This window comes from Molossus molossus, unplaced genomic scaffold, assembly GCF_014108415.1.
Source record: "Molossus molossus isolate mMolMol1 unplaced genomic scaffold, mMolMol1.p scaffold_m16_p_18, whole genome shotgun sequence".
Classification (NCBI taxonomy): Eukaryota; Metazoa; Chordata; class Mammalia; order Chiroptera; family Molossidae; genus Molossus; species Molossus molossus.
In genome coordinates, this window is record NW_023425353.1 from 50,469,990 (window position 1) to 50,486,541 (window position 16,552).

The 16,552-nt window shown below is 40.4% G+C and overlaps 1 protein-coding gene across 5 annotated transcripts in view; it reads left to right on the forward strand.

Annotated features, from left to right (window-relative positions):
* Positions 1–16,552, forward strand: part of RBMS3 (RNA binding motif single stranded interacting protein 3) — a 658,929-nt gene that overhangs the window by 269,107 nt on the left and 373,270 nt on the right. For all 5 annotated transcript variants that reach the window (XM_036266544.1, XM_036266545.1, XM_036266543.1 and 2 more), the window contains exon 4: positions 13,536–13,627. In XM_036266544.1, coding sequence (XP_036122437.1) covers positions 13,536–13,627 — 92 coding nt within the window. The remainder of the gene's footprint in view (positions 1–13,535; positions 13,628–16,552) is intronic.

Below are 16,552 nucleotides of genomic sequence, written 5' to 3' on the forward strand. Positions count from 1 at the left end.
AGTGTCTTTCAATAGGTGACTGGATGAAGAAGATATGGTACAATGAACTACTACTCTGCCGTAAGAAAAGACGAACTACTGCCATTTGTGACAACACAGATGACCTTGAGATTCTCATGCTAAGTAAAGTAAATCGGATGGAAAATGTCAAAAACCATATGATTTCACGCCCATGCAGGATATAAAACAGAAAACAACTAATGAACAAACAACACCAAACCAACAAACAAAAACTCATAGATACAGTAAACTCTGGTATGGTGGTTACCAGATGGGAATGTGGGGGGAGGGGCAGAGAAGGGTAAAGGGGGTTAAATATACGGTGCTGGAAAGAGACTGGACTTTGGGTGGTACATGATCTTTCGAAATGGTCTGTTATTTCTCTGCAGAGTCCAGTGGTAGAACCAGCGTTGGCAAGCCTCAATGAGGTGCTTACGGCAGTGTAATAAGAAAGTGGCATTTATGTCCCATTATTACATGGAGTGAAGAAATTAGAAGGAACACAGTGGTCTGTGGTGTAGCTGCCAGTCTGGAGGGTTCCGAGGGCAAGCTCTATAAATCAGCCCTCCTGTGATTCTCTTGAGAAGCCTTTCTCCAGACCTTCCCTTGTCCCCTCTCCCTAGGCAATTTTTGGTGTTCTCAACTGGCTGATTCCCTGGAATATTAGCTTTTCAAAATATGACACAGAAGTTCACCAATTCCTTCCAACTTGTAAGACTTCAACATTGTGACTCCAAATTATTCCTATAAAAATAGCGGATCTTTATGACTCCTAGGGGATTTCATATTTTAATCTGAAACCTTTGGAAATGGTTCAGTTTTGTGGAAATGACGGGGGAATGTCTGCTCGGAGCAGTTTTTGTGTTCAAGGGCAAATCAGCCTCTGCGCTTGCTAACTCTAATTTTCTAAGGGTTATGAGACTTTTTGATTCTTTATTCAGTGTGCATAAAATGTTCACTGTAATTTGCATAACAAATTTATTGCATAATCACGCTTCATATGGGTTACCTGCTTCCTCAAATGGACATTCCTTTTTGTAAGAGGGTATATTGATGTAGGGGCAATTTTGAACTGTGTAACTAAACAGAATTAGGTATATCTCTAAAGGACGGACATAAAAGAGAGAAGGAAGGAATGCGCATGTTCTGAAATAGGCTATTATGGAAAAATAGCCTCAGTCCTGTATTTTCAAATATTCATTTTGCAAATAGAGATGGGGAAGATTGCTGTGTTTTAAAATATAGAGATTTGTTATGCAGAGAAGGGATTACACTTGTCTGCCTTGTCTGTTAGAATATACTTAAGGCGTGTGGGTTAAATCAGGGTGCTGAAATTCAGCACCCTGAATTCATAAGAGGGTGAGGGAGTTTGGGAGAAAGGGGGCCATAGCACGAGGCCAGGTGATTTAAAGGCAATGGAATGTATTCAGTGCTCAGAGCCAACATATAATTAAGGTAATAGTATCATTACCCTTAATTCTTGTTGAGTGCTCTGTGCCACTGGACTCATCGTATCACATAGAGAGGAGCTAAGACGTGAACTCAGACTGTGTGATGCCAACATCTTTGTCCTTCAACTACACCAATTTTCTATTAAATTCACTTGTGTAGTGTGAGCTGCCCTGGGAGACTGTGTATTCCCTAACATTCGCCCTGTCCAGGTGGAGCCTGCGTGAGCGTTTGGCAAAGAGATGGTGGGGAACTTTGAAAATCAGAGTGAGATTGGATGAGATGGCTTTTAAGATCCCCAGTTTCTCTGCAATTTTATGAGAACAGTAGGGGCAGTCCAGACGTAAGTGGCTTGTTGCAGACCAGGGTGTCTCACTTTCTGAAGTGCATTGTATGATCTGGAGATCTTGTCAAAGTGTAGCGCCCCATTCCTTAGATCTGAATTGGGCTGGAGATTCTGCCTTTTTTAAAATTTTTTAATTTGTTTATTTTTGTTACAGATGTCTCTGCTTTTTTCCCCTATTGACACCCTCCTCCCAATCCTGCCCCACCCCCCCAGCATTACTGTCTATATCCTTGTTTATGCATACGTGGGTGTAAGTTCTGTGGTTTGTTTCTTCCTTCCCTCCACGTCCACCTCTTCTGAGGTTTGTCAGTCTGCACCCCACTTCCATGTCTCTGGGTCTATTTTATTCCTCAGCTTGTTTTGTTCATTATATTCCACAAATAAGTGAGATCATGTGATATTTGTCTTTCTCTGATTGGCTTGTTTTGCTTAGGATCATACTCTCCAGGTCCTTCCATGTTGTCTCAAAGGATAAGAGATCTTTCTTTCTTACCGCTGCATAGTACTCCATTGTGTACATGTACCACTGCTTTTTTATCCACTCTTCTACTGATGGACACTTGGGCTGTTTCCAGATCTTAGCAATTGTAAATAGTGCTGCTATGAACATAGGGGTACATACATTCTTTCTGATTGTTGTTTCAGGCTTCTTAGAGTATATTCCTAAAAGTGGGATCATTGGATCAAATGCCAGTTCAATTTTTAATTTTTTGCGGAAACATCATATTGTTTTTTAATCCTCACCTGATGATGAGTTGTCATTTATTTTTAGAGAGGATGAGAGAGAGAGACATCAATGTGAGAAACATTCATTGGTTGCCTCCCATACATGCTCTGACTGGGGAATGAACACACAACCTTTTGGTGTATAAGACAACACTCCAACCAACTCAGCTCCTTGGCTAGGGTGAGATTCTGCATTTCTAACAGACTCTCAAGTAATGACATCACTGCTGGTCCACAGACCGCACGTATAAGTAGCCCAGTAGAGAACCTCGCAGATAAGGCCCTTTGGGTCTCTGCTTACCAAGCCATTTCCCCAGTGACCCAGATCCTGATTCTAGTTAGGACAACTGTACTTAAACATCCTGGTCACGGTTCCTTAAATTCAACTAGCATGTCCTAGGATCACGAAATCCTACTCTCTTTAGACAATTAGAATTCTTCAAGCTAAGCAAGCTCTGCCAACGTAGAGGAGACCTAAGTTGTAAGTCATGGATCACCAGTTATTAAAGAGAAAAAAGAACTGGTTCTGTCTGCTAGCACACCAATTTCTAAATTATAGAAAATCTCCTTGGGGAAAACATGTCGTTGTTGAAAGAAATCCACTTTGAACTTATGCATAATCGCGAATAGAATGACGTGACTATTTAAACTCTTGGTATCCTTTCTGAATCACCGGTCTGAGATTTTGTCTCCTAAAGTCCTGATGTATTTTCAAAATGTCTTCGTGATGGATCCAACTTAATTACGACGAGAAGGAAAAGGCTTCCCCTCCCCCTGTATTTCAGGAGGGTATTGTTTTAATTCCATTTAACTGGCTTCTGATATCTTTGGATTGCAGTTCATAAGGGTCTACTTTTAAAATATCTTTGAAAGAAACAAAAAACTTAGGAAAATCACTCTTTACAGTCCTGGAAGCTTTAAACGTATTGTTTATTTTTATTTTATTAATTTTTAAATCTTTCAAAGAGTTGGAATAAAATCATTTTTGCAAGTTAGGAATCTTTAAAAAAGATTTGAGCAATTGGGATGCTGAAGATAATGAACTGATGGGATTATAGAGATCCTTATTTATTGGCCAGGAAAGGTAGCCACATAAGTCATGAAGAGAAAGAGCCAATTATAAAACTGTGTGCATAATCTGATACCATTTGGTTAAAATAAAGAGAAATAAATGAATTAATAGTGTATGTTTGGGAGGTGGGGTAGGATCATGCATGTCTAAATTCTATGTTGACTAAAATTTCTTCAATAAATTTGTATATAACATTAAAATTAGAAGGAATTATTTTTATTACTCTATACATCCTTAAGTGCTTCTAATAAACACAATTATAAGATCTAAAGAATTAGTCCTAGTTGCTTTTTTATATTAGGACTTCAGAAGGAATCATAGGACAGTTTCTTAGGAAGATGGACCAGAGTACTAAGGTCTAGGTAGAAGGGGACTTATATTTCACTGAATACTCTTTTGTTTGGCTTGGCTTTTAAATTTAATTTAATGTAATTTTTAACCGTGTGTGTGTTACTTTCAATTGCCCACTTGTACACTTAAGTTTATTTTTAAAATTCTAATACCAAACCAGGATTGTGTTTGGTATACAAGCTGGGATGGAGAGAGGTAATTTGGGGTCCAAGAGCATGTAAAAGCCACAATTTCGCATAGATATAGGAACAGTACTTGTGTGGACATTTAGTTGAAATATTTGGAATAGGGCCGATAAACACATGGCTTAAGGCTGTATCCAGTAAAATATGGGTATACATTAGGAAACGCATAGCTTCACTTAAATGGAAGCTTCCCAAGGGTTTAAAAGTGAGTTTTGTCAAAGGTTTGGAAGGAGGAAATTATGGATGGAGCCTTTTCCCAGGAAAATATGGTGTTCAAAGGGCCACGGAGCTTTGTACAGAAATTTAGATGAAGTGACAAGTCGACAGGAGGAAGGTCTAGAACGTAACAAAGACGGAGGTTCACAGGTAGCGCACGGTTGTGAGAAGGCTGGACCATATGTAGGATTCTCTTCCTCTTCCTTTTGGCACTGAGCTACACTCTCAACGCGTCCCTCCCTCCGAGTGGTTGCCCATTTGTCTTCTAATGTCCATCCTGTAAAAATGGATGGGTGCTGGTTTGAGGATGTTTCTGCTGTAAAAGGATGTGTAAGACCACAAACATGTTTCCCAGGCCATTGGCTAGAGCCACTGAGTGAGAATGTGGATTACAAGACCTGGAGGGTGGGAGAGGGGGAATTTTACTTCCACTGATCCTCACTCATGGAGGCCATCATTTCCTACTCTTCTGATGGAGGGACAGTCCCAGTTGTACCCGTCTGTAAGATCACAGGAGGAGAGGGAGAGAAGGAAGACCTCAGGAATGAAATCATAGTTCCTCGTGCCTACCCTTCTGTGGCAGACGTACAGAACATTCAGTTATGGCTGGTTTCCCTTGTAATTACACACTCAGTGGAACTGTTTTATCAATACCCTGGCTTGACTCTGCAACCACGCTGCCTTACGTACTTGTACTTCCCGCTCCACTGGATGGCAGAGACACATAGGACCAGTGATTCACATAAGACACATTTTTCATTTGTATTTTTGAACACTGCCTGTTAGCAAAGGAAAGCTTTGCAAGATGATTCACAGAGGTTAACCTCCCATTTAGAGTCAAGCAGACGGTTGGTTCCCTTAATCTCTGCAATATTATAATAAATATTATAATAAAATAATGGTTGGTCTAATTGAAGACCTTGGTGAATCAGTGAGATTCTTTAATCTCAAGAAAGCATAGTGATCTCTCTAAGCTCCCAAATAATGATCCTGATCCTAATTTTGACTTTATTCAGTATAAAGAAGCAATTTCTCTGATTTAAAAATCAGTTGAATGGGGTAAACAGGGAAGTGAGTTTGGGGATTGGAATTTGTGTTTGGTTTAATAAGACTTTTTGTGCAACATAAATGGAATGAGAAAGTGTCCCATTTTCAAATGGCGTACTACAAGCGTTTGCTCCCTAAATTTGTCTGTCTTTGTAATTGTTTTATTTTGCTGGGAAATGCCATTTAGGACCTAATTTCTTTTTCCTCATCTTTACTTTTGTCATTTGCACAGAAAATGTCCTGAGTTTACATCCACCTGGAAGAAATATTTGCCATTTGAGAATACTAGTACCTTTTTTTTTTTACCTTTTATGTGGTACTAATTCCTCTTTATACCTTGCATTTATCTTAATTTATTTCTACTGTGCACAGAAACTGACGAACAGAAAGACAGAATAATGCATCCATATGTAAATTTAGAATGTGGGCAATTTTACCATCATGTCATTCATTGAAAGGAGACCTGACTCAGGTATTCAGCACAGATGAGCAAAACCGTACACTCAAAACCATGCATGCTAAACTGAATGAAAATATGCCACTTTACATATACTCACCTGACTTAACCTCTACGTGCATGAGGACCCTCCGCTGTATTTAAATTTCTTTATCCACCCTACTTCCTAGAGCATAAACTCGCTGACGGGAAGAACCATGTTCGAGTGCCTTTGTTTTCTTGCAGTGTGTAGCATGCTATCTTCCTTGCCTATTGTAAAGATTCAGTAAATTCAATAGTAATAATAATGGGGAAATCACATCATGGTTCAAAAGTGTCCCTCATGCCCTGGCCAGTTTGACTCAGCGGTTAGAGCGTCAGCCTGTGGTCCAGAGAGACCCAGGTTTGGTTCCCACTAAGGGCATGTACCTCAGTTGCAGTTTGTCTCCAGCCCTGGATGGTTCGTGAAGGGTGGCAACCACTCAATGTGTTCCTTTCACGTCGATGTTTCTCTCTCTCTCTCTCTCTCTTCCTCTCTCTCCCTCCCACTCTATCTGAACAAAAAATGGAAAAATGTCCTTGGGTGAGGATAAAAAAAAAAATTTTTTTTTAAAGTGTCCCTCATGCCCAGCCGGTGTGGCTCAGTGGATTGAGGATAATCCCATGGCCTGCGAGGTCCCAGTTCAATGCCTGGTGAGGGCCCATGCCAGGGTCATGGGCTCAATACCCAATAGGGGGTGTGCAGGAAGCCACCGGTCGATGTTTCTCACATCGATATTTCTCTCTCTCCCTCTCCCTTCCTCTCTCTCTAAAAAATACAATAAAAACACATTTTTTAAAAAAAAAAAAGAAGTCTCCCTCATAACAGGTAAATCCTATGCCAGAAATGGGTGTTTCTAGAATGTCAGAATGTTCAACTAATAAAGCTGAAACATTTAGGAAATATACTGAAGCAATAGAATGAATCTTATATAAAGGACACTGTTACCCATCTTATTGGCCTCTATTTGTTTTCTGGGGCAGCAACCCTTTGCCTAGAAGTACATATGCTGTCCTTTTCTGTATACGCATCTTATTTTCTAAAGGTGTTTCAAAGCACAGTTGATTTAATGGTTCGGATTTATTCCCCCTCAAAATAAGCAGTCTTGTCTCTGGCTTTTGCATGCTAACAGGATTTCTTTTGGCTTTATTTTTCACATATCTAGGTTAGGCCATGGTGCTATTGTATTGGTTCCTCTGTTGTATCCTTGCTTCATTATAATGATCACCCACAGGAAAGGTATGCAAAGGAAGACAGTACTAAAGAAATGAGTGGGCTTTTTTCTTAATTTGGTTTTCTAAGCCTAAAAGTAGCGAGGAATTTATCAATGCTGTCTTTCAACAAAGAGCTAGGAAATCCAGTAATAAGAATACATTCAGCAGTAACTCAGCAGTCTAGGGATGCAAGAGAAATCCAGCAGAAATAGAAAGACGTGCAGGCAACCTAGACTCCCTCACTTCCAGGAAAGTGTGCAAATCACTCGTCCTGTCTAGCAGACCACCCTAACCTCCCTGCCACTCAGTGTTCCTGCTCTGAGCCCGGACAGCAGCCATGGACCATTGGACAACCTAAACAGAAAGAGGAGGAATTTATGGAAGGGCGATTCTTAAACATCTTCAGCTGCTAAATTTGAGCAGAACTTCAGCTGAACATATCAGTCCTAGACAAAGTGTTCACTTACTCTGTTTAAAAATTGCATCCAACTCACAGCTGGATCGTCTTTGGAAGAAGTTGGGTGTGACATCAAACCGTCTGTTTCAAGTGGGCTTTTATGACAGTCACTCTGAAGTGGAAGAGCAATGCAAATGTGAAATGTAATGTGCAGTTCCATTTGGAGAACAAGTCTCCCTCGGCTGCCCAGGTGCCATCTGCAGTCTGAAGCCGGGGCTCTGGTTTTATCATCCCCCCCCCCCCCACAAAGAACAATCCCAACATGGGTAAGTAGGTAAGCAGTTTAAATAGAGAATATAAAGAGCCAATAGCAACACTGACATATAAAATATGAAACGTGTAACAAAATTCTTATGGATTGCCACGCCGTGGTCCGGTTGGATGGCCAAGGTCACAGAGAAGAAGCTGCCCACAAAGGTGATAGAGAAAACTAAAGCGGAACTCCCCGGGCAATACCATTGTTTGCAAAATTCTGCTACAGTTTCTAAATGTATATCTTTTTTTAAGAAAGTCATCAGGCTTGTAATGCCACAAAAATAGCAAAACTTGAAATGAACACACCAAGTTGAAAGTGTTTCAGAGAAGGATTGATACTATCTGCTGATGGATTGAGTGCGTTTGGGGAATGACCTAATTAACAGAGCTGGTTCTTTCTCACTGCTCTGCTTCTTGCTAATTGCAGAACTGCTGGCCTTCTCCCCCCACCCCCCAGGAAGGAAAACAAGGACGGGGTGTGTGGAGAAAACAGTGACATACAGTTTTAATTCATTTGAACCTACTGCCAAGCTTAATTATGTAATTGAGGCCTGAGACCCGTGGGCTTCCAGCCACTTGGGCTGGGTTTGCGATGGTTACCAGTCACGGGTGTTTTATCCGGGGTTTTAGCGTCACCATAAAGCAGTCTTGGCTGGAGCTGAAATGATCTCCGCTCCCTGCCCCTCACCAGATGTAGCTACAGAGGTTCCTGTTCCCAGACTTGATTATTTGTCATTAAGGGAAGCAAATTGAAACCAAATTGAAGTTGCTTTGTTTCCTTAGTTGAATGCATTGTTATTCTTCAGGGGCGGCTCTGTATTTCATTTTGTTTTCTTCTGATTGTGATGTGGTAGGTGCTGTCACATAAAACTCAGGAATGCGGTGTTTATTTCTAGAGTCAGAGTGTTTCTCCGGGTGGCTTGGGACACTTTTACCTCGGAACTTTCATTTTAATTAGTGTGAGTGTGTATGCAGAACACAGGAGTCGGTGAAACAGTTCAGTTCTGGTGGCTTGTTTTATTTATTTATTTTAATTGTGGTGAAATATATTTTTAATGGAAAATAACGCGAATAAGAAACTCTGCTTGGTTGGTGCTAAATCCTTCTTGTAATGTTCATTCTTTCAATTCCCAATTTACTTTGCCAGTTTTATATATTTCTTTTCTTTCTATTCCTATTTATTTATTTTTAATCGAATTTATTGGGATGACGTCGGTTAATAAAATTGTATAGGTTTCAAGTGTACAAGTCTATAATGCATCATCTGTGTATTGCATTGTGCATTTACCACCCCAAGTCAAGTCGCCTTCCATCACCATTTATCCCCCTTTTACCTTCTTCTCCCTCCCCCCAGCCCCCTTCCCTCTGGTGATCACTATGCTGTTGTCCGTATCCATGAGTTGTGTGTATTTTATATATATATTATAACTTTCATTTTAATTTTAATACATACATATATATACACATAAAATGTATTTTTAATACACACATACATATATACATAAAATGTATTTTTTCCCATCTGGTTTCAGCTCCCCTGTTGGTGCGGAGCCTTCAGCAAAGGACATGCTTTGTAGGAAGGGCCAGTCTCTCGCCTTGCTGGCAGGACAACCCTCAGAAACACACCCTTCGCCAAGTCCCTCCGTCCCTCCCTCCATTCAGAGCATGCTGAGGGAGTCTCAGGCCTCACAGAGATTTCTTCTGTTTGGACTGGAGTTCAGCCCTGGACGTCAGCATCATAATTGTGTAATATCCTGGGTAACATTCGGTGGGTGGAGGGACAGGGTGGAATCCGGAGAAAAGAGGCTGCACCGGACTCGAGGCCGTGAGTCCTGAAATCGGGGCTGCTTTTCTGGCCCCCAGCAGGGCTGAACCAGAACACGACCGCGTGCCATTTACAGTGTTCTTTCAAGTCTAAGATATTAACAGGCGTTTTTTACCAGTTCATGCCCACGGTAGTCCCATGAATGACTGAAGCATCTTTTAAACATGTTTTTAATTACTTTCAACAAACATGTATCAAGCATGTGCTGTGTGTTAGGTGCAGTCCCAGTACCCGAGAACACACAAGAAATAGCACCCGGTAACCAAGGGTCACTCTCTTTTCTTCCAGTTACAATGGGTGGAAGAAGGCTCCCTCTTTTATCAAAGGACGGTGTTTCATATAAGTTCTAGATCCCCTTATCCCTTCACCTTCTCAGGATATCATTACATAAATATCCCTTTGCTCTCCTGTAGCTTTAATCTCTTGCTTTCTGCTTGATCTTTTTTATAGATATTCAAACTTACCAAGAACAGTCCTTTAACAGGTGCAACAAATAAATATTTGTTGAATAACATGAATAAACACTCAGTAGTTCTATACCTCGGCATCATAATGAAATCAACTGGGAATAGACATACAGGCATACGCGCGCACACACACGTGTGTATGTGTGTGTGCGTGCGTGTGTGCGTGTGTGGGTGTAAACATTTGGGACACATTTCCAAAAATACTGATTTCATTTTCTTGAGGATGAGTCCTGGTCATTTGTTTTTGTTTTTTTAGCTCCCAATGTGATTCTAGTGTGCAGCTGAGGTTGAAAACCAGTTATCTTCTCTCTTTAAATAATTACAAACAACTCATTAGACCTCATACTCCCCACTAGCTAACGCTGTTTTTTAATTCTCCATCTCAACCGAGATCATGGCGGAGGCGGGTAAGCACTCCCTCTGCCTCGTTTTCCCCTGACCCTTTCTCAGGCCGGCCTCAGTCCCCACCACCTGAAGCAGACCACGGCGGTGACGTCCATGTCCCTTCGCACCCTGGGCATTCCCCAGCTTCGTCTTCCTCTGCGCTCCAGCACTGGGCACAGCCCATCTCTCCCTCCTTGGACACTCTCACCGTGACTGGCAGACTTCTGTTCCCTCTTCATGTCCTCTTCCTCTCTCATTTCTTTCGGCCTCCTTGCAATCTCTGACACCTAAATGCTGAAGTTGTTCAAACTCTAACCCCGGGGCCCTTGCGTCTACTTACACTCGGCATTTCCATCTCTGTAAATAACATATTTATGGTGTTGACCTCCTCATTTGCATTCTAATCCAACTCCCTGTTTCGTACAACAGCCTAAAAACTCTAACTGCTACTTGACATTTTTACTTCGACGTTCCCAGACATTTCTGACTCAACATGTCTTAGACGGACACTTTCATCGTCCCTCTCCTGTGTTGGATCCTCCTCTAGTCTCCCCATTCCAGTAAATTACATCTCTACCCACCCAGTGGCTTATGCCAAGAAAGAACAGTCATTCTCCAGGTCCACCGTAGCTCCAAGCAAGTCAATCCATTACCGACGCCTCTTAGTTAAAAGTATAATTCAAAGCATCCGTCTCGTTCCATTCACTTGATTGCCAGCTGCTGCTCGCCTCTCTGTCACCTTGTTGATTCCAGTCTTGCCGCCCACGTTCTCCACAACCCTCCACTCTTCAGAAGCGCTGGAGTGACGACGATTTAGGAAATGCTGATCCTTTCATACCACTGCTTCCTTAAGACTTTCAATAATAAACAATAACAGCTAGATTCTACATTATATACTCTTATATTTTCCCCACGGGAGACAAGCCATTCTGTCATTATAGGTTGGGTTATGTGTCCATCCCCCATCTCGACTGTGTACCGTACAAGGACGGGAACTGGAGCCACCTGCTGGGCGCCCGGCCAAGGGCCTGACAGGGGTTCCACTGTGGAATGAAACAGTGAGCGTGGGAATGGACGGGGAAGGCTGACCAGAGCATGAGGAGGGGGGTACCCGGCTCCACAGGTCTGCTGAGAACCCCACCACTCCCCTCACCAACATGCCGACCGAGCAAGCTGCACTGAGTTCGTTCAAGGAATTGTTCCGTGTACTAACTTCCGAATCAAAGGGAAGTTCAAGAATTGCATTGTCCCCGTAGTGGACGTCAGGGGCCACTGGAGGGTGGCAAAGTGAGGGCATAGAGCAGTTTACGGTAGGGTATATTCGGGACGGGCATAGGCAGACTTGGCTTCAAGTCCTGGATCTGCCAGCTAGGCACCTTGTGATGTGTCGCCTCTCCCAAGCCTCGGTTTCTTCAGGTGTGCACATGAAGGGACATGAGGACAGTAGAACATGAAGCCATTAGAATTTCACCAGGTGCCAACATGGCCACCACCCAGCACCCATCCTGACGCCTGGGAGAAAACGTCTACATTTTAGTTCAGCTTCCCACCCCTCACTCTAATGCTTGACTCTGGTTCTTTTCCCCCTTTCCATCTGCATTTTGTTTTTTTTTTTGCCTGGCTTACTCATCTTAGTGGGTGGTACTACTCATGTTACTCACATAGTTTGAATTTCATGGGAAAAGAAGAATTACGAGTACTTCGGAGCAGGCTTTTTTGGGGATTAGAAATACAAACTTCACCGCTCCTCCACCCGGCGTTTCAAGAGCATTTTATGGTATACTGCTGGGTAACAAGTTCATCTTAGGATAACATGCTGGGAGGAAAAAGACGGAGGGATTCGAGGGGAGAAAATTAAAAAGTTAATTAAAAGAAACAACCTGATAATTGAATTCTCTCGCACATTTCTTTGGTTATTTGGGCGGGGTGGGGGGGTCACAATGCATGGTGAGTAGGTTTGCCTTTGTCGCTCACCTCAAAACTTCTAAATGAAACAAGCCAAGGAGTCCAGAGCCGGTCCCCGCCAAACAGATGAGAACAGGCGTAGGTCACACACGGTGGGCTTTCAGACGTGCCAAACAAAGCTGCCCTCTTACTCCGTCTTGAGCATTTTTATTTTTAAATGTTCTTAGCAGATTACATTACTGTTAGGCTAAGTCCTGGACTCATATCAGATATTTTATGGGCGTGCAAAATCCCCTTTTCATTTATTCTGTTTTACTGGCTATTTTTTTGGCCTCACTCTGTATCTCTGTGCATGTACACACACACACACACACACACACACACACTCTCACACACACAATCAATAAACAGTATAGGCAACTCTTGGACCCTTTTCAGATTGTCCTCCAGTAATAAGTGGCATGGGAGTTTTCAAAGTGTCTACTTATTTTAAAATGTGTTCCTTGTTTTTAAAAGAAGTTTGGATATATATGTCATTACTCTTTATCACAAACCACTTTAAAGTCAAAATAATTTAAGATGTGATTGATAGAGATAAGGTCCTATAATGAATTAACATGGACTTTGGAATCAACTGGAGCTACGTTCAAACCCTAACTCTCATGAACAACCTCTACTAATTCCTACAGTCAGCATGTATTGATTGATTGCCTACTGTGTGCCAAGGACCGATGAGGTTGCCGGTGGTATCTTTAGGCAAGTTCTATCATGGCTTTTATTAACGTTAACTTTTTTGAGGTTTTGAAAATTAACTTTAGAGAGGAATTTTAAAAAATATATTCCACCATTTTGTGTTTCTCATCCTTAGGGCAAATCCATTGAGGAAAGTAAAACAAGGTTAAATAACCTTACACACCAAATTCATCTAAATCAGGTTGCTGTTTGCACACTCATTCTCCAAAGCTATCTCTAGAACATAAGGTCTACTATTTTATTTTTAGTGATATTGTAATTTTTTGGACATGGTAAGGACCATCGATTGAGAGCCTCTTTGTTCAACCAGAGTCATGCAAGCAAGTGTGATCTCACACACTCATTCTCTCGGTGTGGTGGACACGCAGCTCTTTGTGAGTGCTAACAAGGAGTTTGTGTTTTCCCAGGTTATGGTTTCGTGGATTTTGACAGTCCCGCAGCTGCGCAGAAAGCGGTAGCATCTCTCAAGGCAAATGGCGTGCAGGCACAGATGGCCAAGGTAAGACTGATGTTTTAGGTTGTTTTATGTGTGTATGTGTGATCACATGTATCTTCGTTGCTGTGAGCTGAGTCAGAATTGCAGTTTGCAATAATTTGGATTATATTTACTTGTTAGGGAAAATAAAAAACCCTACAATAAGTTTGGCTTGGAAGAATCTGGCTGCTTTATTTGTTTCTTCGGGTATATTTATTAATGTGCTCTTTTGTTATGCTAATCTCACTAGTGATTGAAGGGCATTTGTGAAGTGCTCTATTTTGCCTGAAAAAGATGTGTGTGTGTGTGTTGTGTTGTGTGTGTGAGTGTGTGTCTAGCTGGGACTTTTAACAGGAAGTAGTATTGGGCAATCCAGTTCTCAGCAAGTTGTCTTTGATAAAGAGTGCTCAAAAGTCGCTCACCTCATGCGAGGGAGAGCTGATTACTGAATGATGAGGTTGTCTTATCTGTGCAGGGAAATGAAGTTAACCAAAGTGTTTGTTATCTGTTTGGCTAGGATTCCACTTTGGCTTTTATGAATAGAGTTTACCTAGATAATAATTTCCTAGATATTAATAATTTTCAACACTCATTTATTAGTATGTAGGCCAAATAGTCTGGAACTTTCTATCTGAAAGCATAATGCATTCTTATATTCAAGAAAATAAAGAAAATTGTTGATAATAGTTTTGTATCCTGGTTGTAGTGGTTGGTAGTAAGAATCTGCAGGTGTGATAAAATGACATTAAACTATATACATATATTGTACCAAAATCTATTTCTTGGTTTTGATATTGTATTGTAATTATATAACATGCACTCACGAAAACAGGACGAAGGGTACATGGGATCTCTCTATAAACTCTTTGCAAATTTCTGAAAATTTATAACTATTTCTGAGTAAAAATTTAAAGACATTTATAACATACATATATTATATGTTTCATACATATTTGCTTTAAAATAATAGTCATATTGCATTTGTTTCACATGCAACTTAAGTGTTTAAATGTTTTGTGTGTGATTACTATTACTATTTGAGTTTGTTTCTCTCTCATTCTCAAAAGTTAGGTAGGAGAGCCAGCAGGCCTTGAAATGCATTTATGTCATATTCATGTATATACATCCATATACCCTTAACTATTGCCATAGCAGCTGAGTGATATAATGACCAAGTCATTGCATTTTCAGTCATTGGAGTTTTGTTATGATTGCTAACATTCACCGATAACATTTTCCATGTTTAAGCTCAGATAACTAGAGGTGGATATTTGGTGTTCTTCATCTTTAGTTGTCTTCTCGTAAGCTGATACCACCAATATCTGTCAACCTTTTGCTGTGGGTCACTTCCCATATAGATTACTTTGATAGATTCATTGGCCTTTATGACTCATTAATTGTTTTTCAAGGCAGTATAAATTAGAGTTTGAATTCTTTCAGCTGTGTAATGTATTTCTCATCTGGATTATGCCTGGAAGCTTTGGATTTGGTCATGAGCTAAGATGGATGAAGTTAATATTTGTAATGAATAAGAAAATGTTGTACATGTTTTGGTTTAAAGCTTACTTGGCAAAGAATTAAATTACTTGGCAACTTAGGCAGTGACTTATGCCTAGGAGATAAGTGATAGACTATAGCTGTTAGGAATATGCAAAATAAAAATTTGAACTTAAAGGCAACACCTATTGACAATAAAATGATTATGCAAGTGCTTATTTTTATTGGAATATTTTAGATCTATTTTACTGGTAAATTACCAAATTTTGGAAATTACTAGTTTGTGACAATTTAGAAATAATGAATACAGTGTGTATAATCGCCACTGTTTCAAATGTTCTGAGAATACATATAAAGTACTTATTAGATAAAAGCCATTATCATCTTGTACAACAGGAAAAGAAAGTTGACATTAATTGTATAAATACCAAGGAGCCATTATGAATACTTTCCCTCTGTTTCTCATCATTCTTCTATACAAGGACTCTCTCTCTCACTCTCTCCCGTACACACACACACACACACACACACACACACACACACAGTCACTGACATCTCACCTAAACAGGAAGTGATAAAAGGGAAAATATGTTAAGGAACTTCTAAGAAAATTATTTATTATAGCTAGCGCTTTGGTTCTTGCTCATGCTCAGTGTCCACAGTAAGGAGATTCCAAATGGAATGTTTAAAGACACTTGCTTTATTTTACTTTACTTCTAGAGTTGCTGAAAGATTTCTACCTTACCAATTATGCTGTCTGGGGAATAAATTCTTATTCCACTTTTTCTCACAAACTTTGAATCTAAACCTGAGAGTTTTAGATCTACATCTGCCTACTGGAAAACTTTCAACAGTAAGTGACTTTGTAATTTAACTACCCAGAAGCAAATAAATAGCCTCCCTCTGACAATGAAATGGAACAAGCTTGACCACCTGTATTAGCAGATTTCTCACTGAGCTATTGGGTTTCATCGCGGTTTTTTTTTTCCTTTGTCATGGTGATAACTATTATTTATTATCATATAAACCTGCAATCTGCAGGGTGTGTGAAACTGTACAATATATTTTTTGCCATTTAAGTGCCCAGTGAATTGCCTGCTGTATCCTTGTTTTTATCAATACCCTACTATGCAGGTCGTGATGCTACACTTTAACACCTCCAGGATTTTACAGCAAAAAATGCTGCACATAATCTAGGTTCCCAGTAGCAACCTGGAGTGAACATGAAACCTTCCAAATGAATGGCTTTATTTAGCTAACTTATTCCAATGTGTGCATATGAAAAATTCAACCAATTTGTCAACAAATAGGAATTAAACAATGAATCATCCAGTAAGTGGTAATTGATTAATAATGTATAACCATTAACACGGACTAACATTTTCTGTATACTTGCTGTTCTGCCAAAAAAAAAAAAAAAATTTTTTTTAGGGATCAAAGGATATGTTTCTT